At 45.0% G+C, this 18,687-nt stretch overlaps 1 protein-coding gene across 4 annotated transcripts in view; it reads left to right on the top strand.

The window, feature by feature from the left end:
* The window catches only part of MAPK8IP3 (mitogen-activated protein kinase 8 interacting protein 3), a 163,113-nt gene that overhangs the window by 124,131 nt on the left and 20,295 nt on the right, over positions 1-18,687 (top strand). For all 4 annotated transcript variants that reach the window (XM_054041312.1, XM_054041314.1, XM_054041311.1 and 1 more), the window contains 10 exons: positions 2,319-2,375; positions 2,904-3,074; positions 9,180-9,306; positions 11,604-11,699; positions 12,328-12,489; positions 14,736-14,901; positions 15,364-15,549; positions 16,327-16,513; positions 17,781-17,903; positions 18,169-18,249. In XM_054041312.1, the coding sequence (XP_053897287.1) occupies positions 2,319-2,375; positions 2,904-3,074; positions 9,180-9,306; positions 11,604-11,699; positions 12,328-12,489; positions 14,736-14,901; positions 15,364-15,549; positions 16,327-16,513; positions 17,781-17,903; positions 18,169-18,249 (1,356 nt within the window). The remainder of the gene's footprint in view (positions 1-2,318; positions 2,376-2,903; positions 3,075-9,179; positions 9,307-11,603; positions 11,700-12,327; positions 12,490-14,735; positions 14,902-15,363; positions 15,550-16,326; positions 16,514-17,780; positions 17,904-18,168; positions 18,250-18,687) is intronic.

Here is an 18,687-nt window from a genome sequence, read left to right as displayed (position 1 = left end):
TGCGCACCGCGCCCTGCTGTACTCTTGTAACCGCCCTGATGTCTGGCTGTGCGTAATCAGCGGCCAGGCGATTTGCCTCAACCTCCCACCCCGCCATAAATGTCTCCCCCTTACTCTCACAGATATTGTGGAGCGCACAGCAAGCAGCAATAACAATTGGAATATTGGCTTCACTGAGGTCTATCCAAGTGAGTAAACTGCGCCAGCGCGCTTTTAAACATCCAAATGCACATTCCACCACCATTCGGCACTTGCTCAGCCTATAGTTGAACAGGTCCTGACTACTGTCCAGGCTGCCTGTGTACGGCTTCATGAGCCATGGCATTAAGGGGTAGGCTGGGTCCCCAAGGATAACGATAGGCATTTCAACATCCCCAACGGTTATTTTCTGGTCCGTGAAGAAAGTCGCTTCCTCCAGCTTTTGAAACAGACCAGAGTTCCTGAAGACGTGAGCATCATGTACCTTTCCCGGCCATCCCACATTGATGTTAGTGAAACGTCCCTTGTGATCCACCAGGGCTTGCAGCAGCATTGAAAAGTACCCTTGTGGTTTATGTACTTGGTGGCTTGGTACTCCGGTGACAAGATAGGGATATGGGTTCCGTCTATCGCCCCACCACAGTTTGGGAGTCCCATTGCAGCAAAGCCATCCACTATGACCTGCACGTTTCCCAGAGTCACAACCCTTGATATCAGCAGGTCTTTGATTGCATTGGCTACTTGGATCACAGCAGCCCCCACAGTAGGTCTGCCCACTCCAAATTGATTCCCGACTGACCGGTAGCTGTCTGGCATTGCAAGCTTCCACAGGGCTATCGCCACTCGCTTCTCAACTGTGAGGGCTGCTCTCATCCTGGTATTCTGATGCTTCAGGGCAGGGGAAAGCAAGTCACAAAGTTCCATGAAAGTGCCCTTTCGCAGCCACTGGGAATCATCCCACACCTGCAACACGATGCGGTCCCACCAGTCTGTGCTTGTTTCCCGGGCCCAGAATCTGCGTTCCACGGCATGAACCTGCCCCAGTAACACCATGATTTGCACATTGCTGGGGCCTGTACTTTGTGAGAGGTCCATGTCAATTTCTTCATCATTCTCGTCGCCGCGCTGCAATCACTGTAATCGCCTCCTCACCTGGTTTTGCTTTGGCATGTTCTGGCTCTGCATATACTCCAGGACAATGCGCGTGGTGTTCATAGTGCTCATAATTGCCACGGTGATCTGAGCGGGCTCCATGATCCCAGTGCTATGGCGTCTGGGCTGAAAAAAGGTGTGAAACTATTGTCTGATGGAGGGAGGGGCGAGTGACGACATGGCTTACAGGGAATTAAAATCAACAAAGGTGGCTGTGCATCAGGGAGAAACACAAACAACTGTCACACAGAATGGCCCCCCCGCAAAGACTGAACTCAAAACCCTGGGTTTAGCAGGCCGTTGATTTCACGGAGGGAGGGGGAAGCAAATGAATACAGAACAAATCTGGTCCATCTATTTTTTACATCTTAAGCTGGCAGCAGACGGTGCAGCATGACTGATAGCCATCGGCATCTTCTGGGTGCTTGGCAGAAAATGCTGTATTACGACTGCTAGCCATCATCGTCAAGACGGTTCAATAGAACTGCCGGCAGGACTGAGTCTCCAGGAGACAAAACATGTCTGCCCAGGTGCGTCTGACTGAACTCACTGAGGAGTACGACGACGACGGATATCAGTCGTAATACACCATCCACTGCCAAAAGGCAAGGAGCTGCTACTGTGTAGCAATGCAGTACCACGTCTGCCGGCACCCAGATGACATATGGTGACGGTGAGCTGAGCTGAGCGGGCTCCATGCTTGCCGTGGTATGTTGTCTGCACAGGTAACCCAGGTAAAAAGGCGTGAATCGATTGTCTGCCGTTGCTCTGACGGAGGGGGAGGGACCTGATGACATGTACCCAGAACCCCCCGCGACACTGTTTTTGCATCATCAGGCATTGGGATCTCAACCCAGAATTCCAATGGGCGGCGGAGACTGCAGGAACTGTGGGATAGCTACACTCTGGAAGTCGACGCTAGCCTCAGTACTATGGACGCGGTCCGCCGACTTAATGCACTTAGAGCATTTTATGTGGGGACACACACAATCGATTGTATAAAACCGATTTCTATAAAACCGGCTTCTATAAATTCAACCTAATTTCGTAGTGTAGACATACCCCAGGTCTGCCCCCTCCCCTCTTTGCAGCTGGAGCCAACCAGCTGCCCTGAAGCTGGGTAAAAAAGGAAACATCTCCTTGGTCTGATGCTGAAATTAATGGTTGTCTGAAACATTTGTCCTCAGAGCTTCCCGGGAGCACCCATCTGTCCAGGAGAAGAAGAAGTCCACCATTTGGCAATTGTAAGTTACTGGATGGTCTGTGCAGACTAAAAAGAGGATAGTGTTGCTGTTACTATTTTAGGCACCAGCCTGTAAGCACAAGAAGCAGAATCTAAGTAGAGATGAGCCAAAAATATAAGCTGTTATCTGAACCACTCTATCCCAAAAACATCATTGGTCCAGGCAAAATGGAAATCAGATCTAAACTACACATAGCTTTTGTTTTACAGATCCTGTGGAGATTACTTACATCTGAGACTGGAGAGGTGGAATGGACTCTCTCACATGTACTCAGAATCAGTTTACAGCAAGGAACAGTAATCGTAATATAACTAATTCAGAACAGGGTAGCCGCCACTGGTGAAACCAAACACAGACATAAGCCCATCTCTAGTGCTAAGGATCACTGCACTCAGACCTGGGCAATTCGATGGAAGGATTTTCAGGACTCCTGTTCTTGTGCTTGTTTCTTCTGTATTTTGAATCTGTGTTGCAGATTGTCGTTCTGCTCTTCTCTTTCCTTATTTGTTGGCTTCTCTCCATTCCCAGCTTTAGTCGCCTGTTCAGCTCTTCCTCCAGTCCCCCGCCTGCGAAGAGGAACTACCCATCAGTGAACATCCACTATAAGTCTCCAACAGCAGCTGGGTTCAGCCAACGCCGCAGTCATACCATGTGCCAGATCTCTTCTGGCAGCCGCACCCTCGAATTCTTCCCTGAAGAGTGAGTCACCTGCTATGTTCAAAGCCAGATCTCTCTGTGGATCAGCCAAGTGGCAACCAAATTGTTTTAAAATGGGCTTTTTTTTAGAGGACTGTGTCTTATATGTGACATTAATCAGTTTCATGAAGAAGATGGATCCTCTGCCTGTGTTACTTGTTAAAGATGGTGTTTAACTCTATACTTAGCTGTGGAATTTCGCCAGGCTCTTATGTATAGCCACCTGACCTTTCACCTCTCACTTCTCCCAGGGGCAGGCTCAGCAGATTAGCTGTACGCTCTCTATCTTCCCAAATGTGAGATCTCTGGTTTTATCTTGTGCTCCGTAGGCCATGATGAGATTTCACCTAGATGAGCCAGGAGCAAAGTGGCCCTGTTGTGATTCAGTTGCCCACAAGATCTGGATCAAGTCCTGAACACTATTGTCTGCACTGGCTATGTGGGAGGATGAGAAAGGGTTTTGGTAGAGATACTGAGGACTCCACCACCAGCCTCTTTCCTCTGTCCCCTCCAGGGCTCAACTGGAGACTCCTGGGTGCTTTCTCAGCAGCACTGCCCAGGCTACAGTTTTTGATTTTAACACTTACAGTGCTGGAAGAGGGCCACTCAACTGTTGCTGCTGCAGAATTGTGCCCTCTGCTACAGTGGACTTTTAATTCTTTGTTTATATTGCATGTGGTCTGTGATTATCAGCTTTTAGTTTTTGAGTTGTGTTTTGTGGAAGGAGTTTGGATTATGTGCTGTTCCCTGTGCAGCTTTACAAGGGATTTGTTGGAAGTGCACTGGATCAGGAATGGTAGAGGTTCTTTCTAGACTGTGAAGCTCTATGTCAGCGGTTCTCATACTGTGGACCCCAAAGTGGGTCACGACCACATTTTAATGGGATCGCCAGGGCCAGCATTAGACTTGTTGGAACCTGGGGCTGAAGCTGAAGCCCGAGCTTCATTCCCATCCAGGATGGCGGGGCTCAGGCTATGGCCCCCTCTCCCGCCATCCAGGATGGCGGGGCTTGGGCTGTGCCCCCCACACACACCCCCGGTCATATAGTGACTTTGTTGTCAGAAGGGGGTAGCGGTGCAATGAAGTTTGAGAACCCCTTCTCTAGGTTATAGATACCTGTTAGTTTCATGCTGTCCAGAGTGTTCTTTTGCTGCTCTTGTTTGTACGTTGGAATGATAAAAACAACCCATTGGGAGTTGAAACTGATGTTCAAATAGCCTTTGTTATTAGTAAAATATAGCCAAAGGCCAAATTTTGCCCTGTTATGCCAGTGTAAATCAGGAGTAACTCCACTGGAGTCAATGGAATTTCTCAGATTTACATCTGTGTGATTAAAATCACAATTTGGGCTTTAGTAAACAGCGTGATGTGCTGTCTCAGGGGAGACCCATATGAGAGGGTGACCGCCAGGGTGGATTTGATTTAAATCAAATTGATTTAAATTATGATTTAAATCACTAGTCAGGAAGACTTGATTTAATCATGGATTTCTACATAAAAGTGCATTCTTGTTGGTTGTTATAACCTTAATACATATTCTTCACAACTCAGAGATTGATGTAGGTTTCATTTTTAGAAGGTACACACTATACATTTTTAAGCGATTTATTTTGAAAACTTTTCAGATTAGTTTTATAGCTATATCAGAAAATGAATGATTGTTTGGTTATTTCATTTACCAATGGTAATTGAAGCAGTTATTTATGAAATCATTGGGAGGTGAACTATCTCCAATTCAACAGATTAATCATTAATATTTGGAGGATTTTCTTGCCATGCTGTATTAGGAGGAGAACATCACCAGACAGACACTTAAATTGTTTTATTTAACTAAAACAACAACATTATGTATTCTGGATTTTTTTTCTTCAACAGCAAACATATAATATTTTAACAAAACAAGCATATGAATTTTTGAACTTAAACATTCAAGTTTTTTAAAATCAGGTTTGTTTTTGTTAAACATAAACATAAAAATAAATGAAATATTAAAAAAAATATTAAATAGATTATGTCAGCCAGGTCAACATGAGAAACTTAAAATGTTGGCTTCTGCAGCTAACTCAGTCGTCTTCACCTTCATTTTCCTGTTCGTTCATAATCTGGAAAAAAAACCAAGTTTTCCTGCTTTTTCGGGTCCCAAACGATTTCTCAGTTTGGAATGAATTAGTCCAAAGGAAGAAAACATTCTTTCTACATTGGCAGAAGAAGCTACTGCTGTTAAAAGTGAGATTATCACTTCCAACAGTCTCTGAATCCAAGTGTTTAAGTGACTTCCACCAGTTCACTGATGTGACTTTCTTTAAAACATCATCAGCAAACATATATTTCTTGAATGGTTCACCCTTAGCTCTGAAGTTTATTATAGTTGGCATTATGAAGGGATGATTGCTGGATGTCCATGTCATAGCCAACTCCTCTTCTTCAGCAGTTAAGGTTTGACCCTGGTACCGAGTATTGAGAATATTTGCAAGAAAATGAGCTGGAGATGGTGTTTATCCCATTCATTTTTTTTAATGCTTGTAATTTAACCTTGTTATTGCGTATTTCTCTTTTTAAGATCTCACTGAGTTCCTTCCAAATTTCAACAGCATGAGCAATAAAACAGCTATTTCCGTGCATTTTGTTCAAGGCTACAGAAATAGGCTTCAGGGTACGCCGCATGTGTTCAACTTTCTCTTAAGCCCAATGTTGAGAACTTTGGCTGCGACGGTGCCATCAATTTTTCACGATTTTGTTCACAAACCGTCATCAGATTAGGCTAGTTCTTGATATATAGTGCTCAAAACAGTCCACTACTGAGTTCCATTGCACGTCTTGTGGGAGAGTTAGCTTGGTTCCTCCCACTTTTTTCAGAGCAGCTGCTGCAAAGTAGTTGTTACGGAAGTATTTTGCAATTTCAACAACATTAGCCTTTATTTCTGGAACACTGAAGTCTTTGGCTAGGAGTGCATCAAATGAGCACTGCAACTGTGTGTTATTAGCTTAGGTCTCTTTGCTCTCTTCTAAATAATTTCTTCTCATCTTGGATACATTTGCAGCATTGTCTGTGACCACGCTGCATACTAAACATTTGAATTTTTTTTCAGTTTGTTATAGCTTTTACTGCTACTTCTTGTAAGTATTCTGTTGTGTGTGCATTTCCTGATGTATCAATTGTTTCTGTAAGGAAAACATTCCCTTCTTCTGTTGTCAGACAAACACATACAACAGGTTTCATTGTGGACATTGCTCCACTCATCAAGACTCAGATTAAAAATTTTATCCTCCAGACCTTTTTGCACACTGCTCAATTTCTCTTTCATACACTTTATCCAGCAGTTTGTCTGCGACATCTACTCTGTTGGGTAGACTGTATCCTGGTCTTAATGACTGAACCATGTTAATGAAGTGTGGGTTCTCAATCATATGGAAAGGAGATTTGTTGCATAAACAAACTGGGCAATTTTTTCATCAATTATCTCTTTTTTTTAATCTGCTGGTTCTTATCACAAACTTATCTATGGTTGTTTCTGGATGATGGAGTTTTTTTTGCTACAGGTGATATACTGAGACTATGTGACATACATGATGTGAATGAAACACTATCATTGGCAGATAACTCTGAAACTATAGAAAATGATGGTGATCTTGAAGGTGGATAGTCGTCAGACAAAATAAGTAAATGCAGTTATTTAATTATTATTACAATACTGCTCATTTAGTATTACTCATTGCATTCACTGACACTCAGTACTACTTTAAAGATGAAATTGTAAAAGGAAGATCTGCCTATTTCAGCTATTTATTTTTTATCACAACTGCATCTAAAATGAGTACCATAGAGTAACAACTATAATTTTTGCTCCAACATGTCCAGAAGGAAGACAGGCAGTCCTTAAGAAAGAAGCATGAAATAAAAAAGTTTACCAACCTGAAGATCCTACATGTTCAGACATGTACTTTTCATCATCTTCAATGCAGCTTCCTCCTGAGAAGGAACACTTCTCATGATGTTGTTTCATTCGGGAAACCAGGCCTTGCATTTCTTTTTTGCACTGTTTGCATTTTGCACACATGCCTGGCTTGCCCACAGGTAGAGGAACTTCATTAAAATATTCCCAAACTGGGTCTCTTTTATGCCCTGCTGCCACTATAGGTTTTCCCTTCTAGTGAGAGAATGGTATGGTAGATCTCAAATCAATGAAGGCTACACTCAGAAAGACTTCAAGCCTTTTGGAATATGCTGCTCAAACAGTTTCACTTTTGGTTCTACTGCCTGTCCCCAACTTCTCACATTTATCTCCAGACTTCTTCTCCTTGTCCAGATCTATTCAGTCCCCAACAATCTTCTATGCATTGAACTTTTTGAAACTTTGCACTTTTAAAGAGAGGTAAGGGATTGACTACCTGTACACAAATTTGCAGAGGGACAATAGCGTTGAGGTCTGTTATTTCTCACCTCTATATGTTATTTATATATTTAAAAACATTTTTGATTTTAACAAGCATGTTATCTCTGGAGACACAAATCCACAGTTTGAGAACTGTAAAACTAAGCATCTCTGATGGTATCTTCTAGACCGAGCACTGAATCCCATTGGGTAGATAGAAAGATTAACCTAAATAATCTATACAGAAGCCCCTTGAATCCCATAAGATTGGGTCCCTAATCCATGAACTATTGGAACTCATTTACAAAACTTTTCTTAAACATTACATGAATATATTGTCTAATACTATAGAATTAGAATTTATAATCCCTATTTCATGATGAGATATCTTTAAGCTATAATGTATCTTAATTAAAACTATCGTTGGATAGGTTTTTTTCCCCAAAAAGCATTTTATCAAATAAATCCAATTTAAATTTTAAAAAATCTGATTTTTTTTTAAAATAATTGATTTTTATCCACCCTGGTGACCGCCACAACCTGATTCCTCACCTCAGCTGGGACTGGGAGCATCATGGAGGTGATGTTCTTGGCTTCTGAACTGGAGATGAAGACATGTCACTTCTGCACACAAGGCCAGATTTACACCTTACGCACTCCTAGGCACAGCATCTTCAGAGCCCACCCCCTGCCTACAGCTTCCCTTCGTGTTTTCCGTAAGAAATTAAACAAAAAGAAATATAAACATAGCCTCTCCAGGAAGGCATGAGATCCTCCAGCACACATGATGATCCCAGCCCAAGGCAGGGAGCAGCCCATCCGCCCCAGGCGAGGTGCAAGTGTGGGACTGTACTTCTTCCCACAGCTCTGCCCTTGCAAGTGAATGGGGCGATAGCCCCGTCCCTCCCTTTCCCTTCCCAGCATGGGGTGGAGGCAGTGGGGCGGCCGAGATTGGGAAGGGACTGGGACGTTCCCAGCACCTTCAGCAGCCGCCCTGCCCAGCTATGGCTCAGCTCCCCCAGGCAGGCTGACTCGGACACTCACCTGCTCCAGCCCCACAGGCTGGGAAGCCACCAACCCATGCCAGGAGCCTGGCTGCCCACAGAGGAGCTGTATGTATTAAATTTTTTAACCTTTAACCCACTTTTGACATTTAGGTGCCCCTAGAACACCAGCGCCCCTAGGCATGTGCCTACTGTGCCTAACTGGAAATTCGGCCCTGCTTGCATCCCCTACTTGCTGGCCACTTGTTCTGCAGTTTCAAAGGAATTGCTCACCTTCTCAGCAAGCCAACAGAGAGGGTTTTTAAATGTGGAAAAGATTAAACAGTAGATTGGAATGAAAGAAGGAGAGACTTGGAATATCTTCCAGCGGAGGTCATGGGGTCAGTAAAATGCAAAGGAACCTAAGCTGATAATCATAGGTTATTATCCCATGAATGTTTGTCTCCTAGAAAGCTGATTCTCCATCTCTGAAGAGTTCTAGGAGTGTTCCCAAGGACCTATCCTACCACAGTGGGTGAGATGGAAGGGAGCTAGAGATTAGGGCTTCCCTGGGTCCACCTTTCTTGTTTCCTGCTCCTCCTTTTCTCTTGTCAAAGACATTTTTATTTCCTGCTTTGTATTCTTTGACCTCTGACTGCTTTTCTTCCGCCTGCCATGGCAACACTTCCTTGACCCTCTGCCTCTGTTTTTAACCATAGATTGAGAAGTAACACTGTTGCTTCTCTCCTCAGTGACTGTACGTCATCCACACGTCGTGAACAGAAGCGCGAGCAGTACCGCCAGGTCCGAGAGCACGTGCGGAATGATGACGGTCGCTTACAGGCCTGTGGGTGGAGCCTTCCCGCCAAGTACAAGCAGGTAGGAACCATTTGCTGCAAGGCTGAGGGGGAAGAACAGGTGATTACAATCCCAAATGAAACCAGTAGAGACCTAACTCCCCCTACTGGTAAATATACTTTTTATTGGTACAGCATTTGAATTAAAGATACTGTAGACACATGCTGTCTGTCTGGTGAGCTTGGGTCAAATTCATCCTTTCTATATGCCCTCTGCAGTCATTGGAGGGGGAGTTCTCTTGCATGGAAGTTTCTGAAAGAACTCAGTCTGGAAGCAGCAATAATTCTTCCTCCACTAGAGCCCATTCTTATTTCTATTTACTTTATTTTTTCAATTTAGTCCATACACAGGCTCTGAGTGCCCTGCCAATTATTTAAAATTACAAACCCAGATACAACACAGTCAGCTCTCTGGTCTGCCCAGCAGCAAGATCAAATACCATCACCCCAATACGTTGGCCTACACCTCAATCCACCTACCTCTCATCAAAGGTCTGGTGACAGAAATGGGCCCTGCAGTGGGCCCTGAACATTGACAAATCCCCAGGCTGCTTTGGAGCTGGGTGGGAGGGCATTCCAGTGTCCTGGGGCCCTTACAGAATGCTCTGCCAGCCACCTGCTCTCCTTAGATCAAGGGAGAATATACCAGTAATGTCTGTGCTGACCATATGTCACGTTCTGGGGGCAATCTAGACCAGTAAGGGGTTGTGTCATTGCCTGCCCTGTAACTCCCCAAGTGCTTCAAAAGGTTCTGCTGTGTGGTGCTCTTGTCTGGATTTTTCCAGCCAGCAGACAAGCCTGCACTGAGTGTCTGTGGTTTAAGCAGCTCTGATTCCGGCAGCCACGCTCTGGTTACACCTGGCAAGATGACCGCAACACACTCACAATCCCAATTTTTTCCAAAACCGTGTGCTCTGCAATGTCCAGCCCTCTCTTGGACCATTCAGAGAGATTTAAGGTTTGTTTGTTCCTTTAAAGATACAATATCCCAACAGCTTGCCACATTAACTAGAGTTCACGTTCACTTTAAATCAAACACAGCACTGGGTTGGGTTAGATTAAAAGTAAAGCAAGTTTATTAACAGTATGAGATTGGATTTTAAGTGAGTTCAAGTATAAAGGGTAGAGTTAGAAATGGTTACAAGCAAATACCAGTGAAAAATGCTTTCTAGCAGCTAAGGCTTAACAAAACAATCTAAAGCCTTTATTCTTATCATCTTCCAGCAAGATAGCTGACCACTCCTATGGTCAGGATCTCCTACAAAGTTCAAAGTACTCATAGAATCATAGAATATCAGGGTTGGAAGGGACCTCAGGAGGTCATCTAGTCCAACCCCCTGCTCAAAGCAGGACCAATCCCCAGACAGATTTTTACCCCAGTTCCCTAAATGGCCCCCTCAAGGGTTGAGCTCACAACCCTGGATTTAGCAGGCCAATGCTCAAACCACTGAGCTATCCCTTCTCCCACCGCACCAATTCCTTAGTCGTTTCAGGTGAAAGATAACTGGGGGTTCTTTTTCCTTTTATAACCTAGTGAATTTTTCTGAAGGTTACCCACCAAAGTAAAGTTCATTAAGCTATTAGGAAGGCAACATGGAGTCTGGTGGTGGAGGAAGCTCCATGCTGGTTTCTTCCCTCCCATCCCCTGGTGTTTGCTACAGTGCAAATTACTCTGTTTCCTGCAATCTCCTCCCTTGCTGTCTTGATGGTCCTGTTTATCTTCTATGTTGTTTGCATTCCCATTATCTCTTAATGTACATTGAATGTCATTCAGCCACCTGGAAGGCATCTCCCTTTGTCTAGAGTGGAATAACTTTAGCCCTGCCTGTCAGGACACACAATTTCTAATATGTTTGTAATTTTGAATTTGTGTTCCGTACTTACACCAAACAGTAATATTAATGATCAGTGATTTCTATTAATAGCTTATATGACATTTTTTGGATACAAGTTATGACCTTAGTGAGTTGGAGTACACTGAACTGGTCATGCCAGCTTTAACTCACTCACTCACTACCAGATAAAGTGAGCCCTTGGCCCTCTTGCATTGGGATGCTCTTAGAGTTATACTATAATTCTGGCAGTGTATCATGGTGAGAGAGGTGGTCTCACAGGTATACTGGTTCCAGGCCATTTGAGGCTTCATTCCATACAAGGTGTGTGATGAAGCATACACAGGCACTGGCAGTGAGTAACTGCAAGGTCTTTCTAAGGCTAATTTTTTGTTACACCTTTATGGCTATAGCTCTATTGTTATAGCTGGCTTGTAATCATATCACACCCTTGTACTGTCTTTCTCTGTCTCCTCTTCCCCCACAGCTGAGTCCCAATGGTGGCCAGGAAGACACCCGCATGAAAAATGTCCCTGTGCCTGTGTACTGTCGCCCTCTAGTGGAGAAGGACCCCACCATGAAGGTAAACATTCAGCTATAGACTGTTCTACATACCATTGTGACTGTGAGTGGTGCACATCCCTGGATATGGATTATGGTCAGATTACTGGTGCAATTTTTAGCTTGTTTGAAATTTTTGACATGGCCCAATTGTTACAAATTTCTGTTAAATCTGAAGACTTCTACTCCTGCTTTGCCTTTGGAATGACTTATTTCTAATGCGTGTAGGACAATAGTACATACTTCAGAGTCATGCCCTAACAGCCTTGTTTCCAATTGGGGACTCCATTAGTGCTGCCTGTTCTATGGTTATTGATGTGTAAAGAAAACAGTCTTCTTCTTCACCTAGGAGAGTCTGGGGACCCTTTTCACTGGAATGCTGTGGACCTTTCACCAGCCTGATTTTAGGTCACACACGCAGTTTATTATTTTCTTTCTCTTTTAATATCTGCTAATCATATTTGCTAAATTGTCTCTATGGAAATGTAGTGGCTTCTACTAGACAGCAGATTTCCTCTTTCCTTCCTCCCCTAAATTTTTTTAAGTGTTGGGTATGTACATAGAATGCTTTGCAGAGGTACTTGAATTGAGTAAGGTTCTGGTCCCCAAATAGTTCTTAGTCCGTTAAGATTTCTGCTTTGATCATTTAGTTGTGGTGCGCAGCTGGAGTCAACCTGATGGGGTGGAAGCCTTTTGAACAGGATTCTGGGAGTGGACAGAAGTCAGATCCTGGACATGATCCTCTCACCTGTGACCGGGAGGTGGAAGAAGGGAACACCAAGAGTAACCACACATCTCCAGAAAAGAAAAAGGTCAGAAAAGGGACCCTCTGATTCTCTCCCCTCCTCTTTCTGTCCTCACCTGCCCCCCTTATATGGCACACCCATCATCATAGTATTAGAACTACAGTAACTCCTCACTTAATGTTGTAGTTATGTTCCTGAAAAATGCAACTTTAAGTGAAACGATGTTAAACGAATCCAATTTTCCCATAAGATTTCATGTAAATGCGGGAGGTTAGGTTCCAAGGACATTTTTTTGGGGCAGACAAAAGGCATTATATACTGTACAGTACTGTACTGTACTGTGGTTGGGAAGTGTCCCTGGCTTACCCCACACAGGCACAGCCCGCTGCAGGCAAGGACACTAGGAAGCACCTTTGCAGCAGTAGCGGCAGCTTCCCCGGAAAAGAACAGGCACCAACTTTGCCAGGGGATGCTCCAGGACCGCCACTTCCTGTCCCCGCTCCACTCCAGGCCCACCTCTTCCCACCCCCACTCCACCTCCTCTCCGGAGCAGCCGCATCCCTGCCCTTCCCCCCACCCCCAAAGTCCTAAGCGCTGCCAAACAGCTGTTTAGCGGTGCTTAGGACTTTCTGGGAGGGAGGGGGAGGAGTGGAGACGTGGCGCTTCCCCGCTCCTCCCCCTCCCTCCCAGAAAGTCCTAAGCGCCGCGAAACGTTGTTTGATGGTGGGGGAAGCTCTAGGAGGGAGGGGGAGGATGCGGAGAAGAGGAACTTGTGCAATGCTCCTTTGTAAAGTCACTGCTCTTCCACAGAATCTTACAAGCAGTGGACAGAGCAGGCAGCCAAACGACATTATAAGGGAGCATTGCACAACTTTAAACGAGCATGTTCCCTAATTCAGCAGCGACGTAACTTTGAAACAATGTTAAGCGGGAGGACGTTAAGTGAGGAGTTACTGTATGTCTCATATGTACTGGCTGTTTGCATAGTCTTTCCTCCTGTTACCATTGGTTTAATATCTATGCAGCATTGTCCAGTGATAAGAGCAAGTGCTGTTCCCAGCTCCACCAATGACTCTGATCTTGGATAAGTCATATACCCTGGCTAAACCTCCATTTTCCCCTTTGTAAAGTGCTTGGAGATCTACAGATACAAGGTGCTTTATTAGAATAAAAGGCTCGTTTGATGCCAAATGGCAATGCAGTCTTTCATAAATAGTATCAGGATTCAGGCAGGAACAGGATGTGTTGAGAATCATGGTATTGGAGCTTGAGTGCAAGATGGCTAATGCTGCTTCTGTAATACAGAAGCGTTGCTGTCCTGCTATCAAGCAGACAGATGCAATAATGGCAGGCAACTCAATGGCTCATTTCATTCAGCTTTCCAAATGGCGAAATGTTAGCAGCTGTGAGGATGGAAAGGGATAGAGCCAGTGATGACTGACTTGTAACTGATAACTAATGAAAGTCCAGTAGAGCTGTAGGTTGCTCTGTAAATCTTTGCAAGGTTGTGGTTACTCTTGGCTTCCATGTCTTCCCACAGTAGGATGGCTGCTAATCCTCTGGGAAGGAGGATAATACAGCAATAGATTTCTAATAACCGGTGGGTTTCACCCTCAAGCCCATCTGCCTCCCAGTTGTATTTTGAGCTAAGAAGTGGGTTTATTGCTAGGTTTGTTGGTGAGCTCATTCCTTGCCCTGTTTTACCATTGCAAGAGAGGTTTTAATGGAACGAGCCACTGCTTCTGAACTTCCCATTCTAGAAAGCAACTTTTTTCACTGAACCCAGTGAAACCCAGTGAGATACTGAACCCAATGTTACAACAGTTTGAAGCCACCTAGAGGGAATGTATGGCTGTTCTGTGATTATGTCTGGGGAACTGTGATTAATTTTAAAAATGGATTGGTTGTGCTAATAGTAGACGGAACCTTCCTTGCTTAGGCTGATAGTTCAAGTGCAGCCCAGGTTATAGTAACTAAATGTTGTTACTAACTGACTGCTGTTTGGTGGCCCCTATGAAATGAGTTCCCAGTGTCACTAATTGTAAGTCTCAGCAGCGAGGCTAAGGACCAAACTCACCACTCGCCCCATAGGTGGTCTCCGCGGGCTTGGGTTGAGGTATGCTGGGGCTTGCAGCATGGCGGAAGTTTGCATTGTGACTGCCTATTTTTGTGTATCTTCAGAGGCTAACAAGAGGTGTTCACTCTCCAGAGCTGGCAGGCTGGTCTCTTCAATACTAATGTTGTCAAAGACTGATTGATTAGCTGGAGTCTCAGGAGGGCTGATTCTCTCCCTTCATTTTTATCTCCTGCAGGCAAAGGAGCTGCATGAGATGGATGCCACATCCAGCAGAGTCTGGATCCTCACAAGTACCCTCTCTACAAGTAAAGTCGTGATCATTGATGCCAACCAGCCTGGCACAGTGGTGGATCAGTTTACTGTCTGTAATGCCCACGTACTCTGCATTTCCAGCATCCCTGGTAAGTGAGAAAAGGCACCTTTCAAGCTTGAACAGATTCATCAACTCCTCAGATTTGTCGCAAATGATTCTTAGTTGTTCTGTAGCTAACAAGTGGAAGCTGCTGTCACCAGTTCAGCAACTGTGTCCATGGATGGTCACCCCATATCCTGCCTTCATGTAGAACCAGACTGTGGAGACTTTACCTATGTGATGAGCACTTATTCATGTAAGTAGTTCCTTTGACTTCCAGAATTCTACTCATGTGAGCAAGTGCTCACCAGGGTGAGTAAGGGCTCCACAAACCTGGCCCTGATATGGAGGCTGGGCAGGGCACTCTCCAAGGGGCTGTGGTGTCTTCATGAGGCTGATAAACTCATCATCAGAATGTTATATTTCCATGGATATCTCAGGAATACTGCTAAGCCAAAATAGGGTAGAGTGGCTATTACACTTATGGAAGAGTCTCTTCCTTTCCCTTCAGCGGCTAGTGACAGTGACTATCCTCCAGGCGAGATCTTTCTGGAGGGAGACGTGAATCCAGAAGAGTCATCTGGAACAGATGGAGTCCTTGCAGGAATCACTCTGGTGGGTTGTGCAACCCGGTGCAACGTGCCACGCAGTAACTGTTCTTCCCGTGGAGACACCCCCGTGCTGGATAAGGGACAGAGTGAGTCTCAGGACTAAGATCTCATGATGATCTGGTTTTCACCCTGTGCCTATAACAAGGCATATGTAGCCACATTCTTCTTCATCTGAGTACTCCCCTTCCTGGCCTGAAGTCCTTGGGGATCCCCAAGAAGTCTTGCAGTCTGGTCTAAGTCATAAACATCTTGGCCATCCCCTTTGTTTATACCTTTGAGACCTTCTATTTAGAATCCAGAGTGTTCCTTTCCTCTTCCTTATGAATGATCCATATTATGCTGTACAGTACTGGAGTTAACAGAGTGGAATATTTTGGACAGATGATATGTCCTTGATCTATCACTTTTGCTGCTATTCTTAGCATTTTCCTTTACCAACCCATGTCTCTCTATAAACTCACTAATTCATTGAGGTGAGCAAAGAAGTCAGTGTGGGAAGGGGAGTAAAAATACTCTGATCAGATCCTCAGTGGAACGGGCGGCCATAGACAGTTTCTGACACCCTATCAGACATAGACCACACCTCACTTTAAAATACTGTCAGACTCCTCTCCTTCAGTGCAGAGATCTCTCTTTAGTACTCCCCCATCTATACACAGGCTTGTGGAATCTATAATAGCAGACACAAAAGCTGTCTGACTTGCAGACTTGCAAGAATAATCATGAAACCAGAAACTTTATATATATATATATATATATATATATATATATATATATATATATATATATATATATATATATATTAAAAATAGTTCCCTCCTTCTTGTTTCCCATCCACCTTACAACATGTTCCCCTTCCCTAGGTGAGGTGGCTGCAGTCAGCAATGGGAAGATCAATCAGTCCCAGTCCACGGAGGAGGCAACAGAAGCTACAGAGGTACCAGAGAATGGTGCAATTGAAACAGAACCAGCTCAAGTCCGGCCTGGTCCACTTACAGAGCATATCTTTACAGATCCAGATCCAGCTCAGGCACCTGTTAGACAGAACAGGTAGGCTGGCTGCATGGAGTATGCTCTCTTGTCTTATACTTAGATATAAGCTCCTTGGGGCAGGAACCGTATTTTTTTCTTGTTGTAGCAGGGCGGTTACCCAGCTCCGACCCTGAAGGGGTTAAAACAGCCCTGGGAAAGGGCTGCTCCAGGGAAGCAATAAGAGAGGCTGATTGGGGAAGCAGCCACAGCTGGGGCCACGCCCTAATCAGGCCACACCTGGCCCTATAAAAGGGCTGTGAGGCAGCTGCTGAAACAGTCTCTCTCCAGCAGTGGAGAGAGAAGGACTTAGCTGGAATTGCACCCTCAGCAAGTTCGCAGATAACACTAAACTGGGGGGAGAGGTAGATACGCTGGAGGGTAGAGATAGGGTCCAGAGTGACCTAGACAAATTGGAGTGTTGGGCCAAAAGAAATCTGATGAGGTTCAACAAGGACAAGTGCAGAGTCCTGCCCTTAGGAAGGAAGAATCCCATGCACTGCTATAGGCTGGGGACCGACTGGCTAAACAGTAGTTCTGCAGAAAAGGACCTGGGGATTACAGTGGATGAGAAGCTGGATATGAGTCAGCAGTGTGCTGTATTAGTAGAAGCATTGCCAGCAGATTGAGGGAAGTGATTATTCCCTTCTATTCGACACTGGTGAGGCCACACCTGGAGTATTGTGTCCAGTTTTGGTCTCCGTACTACAGAAGGAATGTGGACAAATTGGAGAGAGTCCAGCGGAGGGCAACAAAAATGATTAGATGGCTGAGGCACATGGCTTACGAGGAGAGGCTAAGGGGACTGGGTTTATTTAGTCTGCAGAAGAGAAGAGTGAGGGGGGATTTGATAGCAGCCTTCAACTACCTGAAAGGGGGTTCCAAAGAGGATGGAGCTAGACTGTTCTCAGTGGTGGCAGATGGCAGAACAAGAAGCAATGGTCTCAAGTTGCAGTGGGGGAAGTCTAGGTTGGATATTAGGAAACACTATTTCACTAGGAGGGTGGTGAAGCACTGGAATGGGTTACCTAAGGAGGTGGTAGAATCTCCATCCTTAGAGGTTTTTAAGGCCTGGCTTGACAAAACCTTGGCTGGGATGATTTAGTTTGTGTTGGTCCTGCTTTGCCAGGGGATTGGACTAGATGACCTCCTGAGGTCTCTTCCACGCTAATATTCTATGATTTTGTCACAGCCTGGGGTGGTCGACCCAATTCGCCATATGCAAGGGATGGCTCTGGCCCCAGATATGACCTATAATGAACTTGTGAGGTCTGTTTTGTCTCTGCAGTGAGAACGGGCAGCAAAAGACAGAGTCAAGCACAATGCTGCCAGAGCAGGAAGTGAATGGTGATGCTGCTGGAACAGGCACCAGTGCCGCACCCACAATGTGGCTTGGAGCACAGAATGGCTGGTAGGTTCACTGCTATCTTACAGAACCCTATATGTCACCCACATTCATAAAACCCCATAGATCTAGGTACCATTGCCTTTAAAGAGTGCATCCTTGCTGCACTAGATATTCTGAGCCCCCAGTTGATTTTAGGCAGAGCAACTCACCCGTACTTCGCAAATTCCTTTGGTGCTAGAGTAAAAGACTCAAACCCTGCTTCACAATTCAGTCTTTGTAGGATTATGGACTTTCCTGCTAACCATCATTGTCTGCTCCCTTCTCCCAGGCTGTATGTGCACTCGGCCGTGTCCAACTGGAAGAAGTGTCTGCATTCGATAAAGCTGAAGGATTCTGTGCTGAGCCTGGTGTAAGTTGGTGTACTGAGTTGGGGACTCTAAACCAGGGAATTTGTTACTTTTCTTGTCATTGATTGGTTCTTTGCCTGGCCATCTTTTCCTCACCCTGGTAGAGTTGTGTAAATAAGTAAAGGTCTGTGGGGAAGGGGTCTCAACCCATCCCTGCTCACTGATCCATTTAAGCTTCAGAGGGTATTTCTACACTGCACACTAAGCCCGGGTCTTAGGGACCCAGGCTTACAGATTCAGCGTTTCCAAGCCCATGCTTGAGCATCCACACTGCATTTTAAATCTGGGTTTACAGTTGCTGGATCTGGTTCTCTTACCTGTGCTAATGCATCCATACTGCACTACACAGACCTTCTGATTTGAATCTGTGGCTAGACCTGCATCCACACTGAAAAATGGCAGGGCTTGGACCTGAGTCATGCAGAACTTGGGCTCTGACC

This window comes from Malaclemys terrapin, chromosome 10 (genome assembly GCF_027887155.1).
Source record: "Malaclemys terrapin pileata isolate rMalTer1 chromosome 10, rMalTer1.hap1, whole genome shotgun sequence".
Lineage (NCBI taxonomy): Eukaryota > Metazoa > Chordata > Testudines > Emydidae > Malaclemys > Malaclemys terrapin.
The sequence above is the reverse complement of the archived record's forward strand: the minus strand, read 5'-3'. Positions and strand labels throughout refer to the sequence as shown.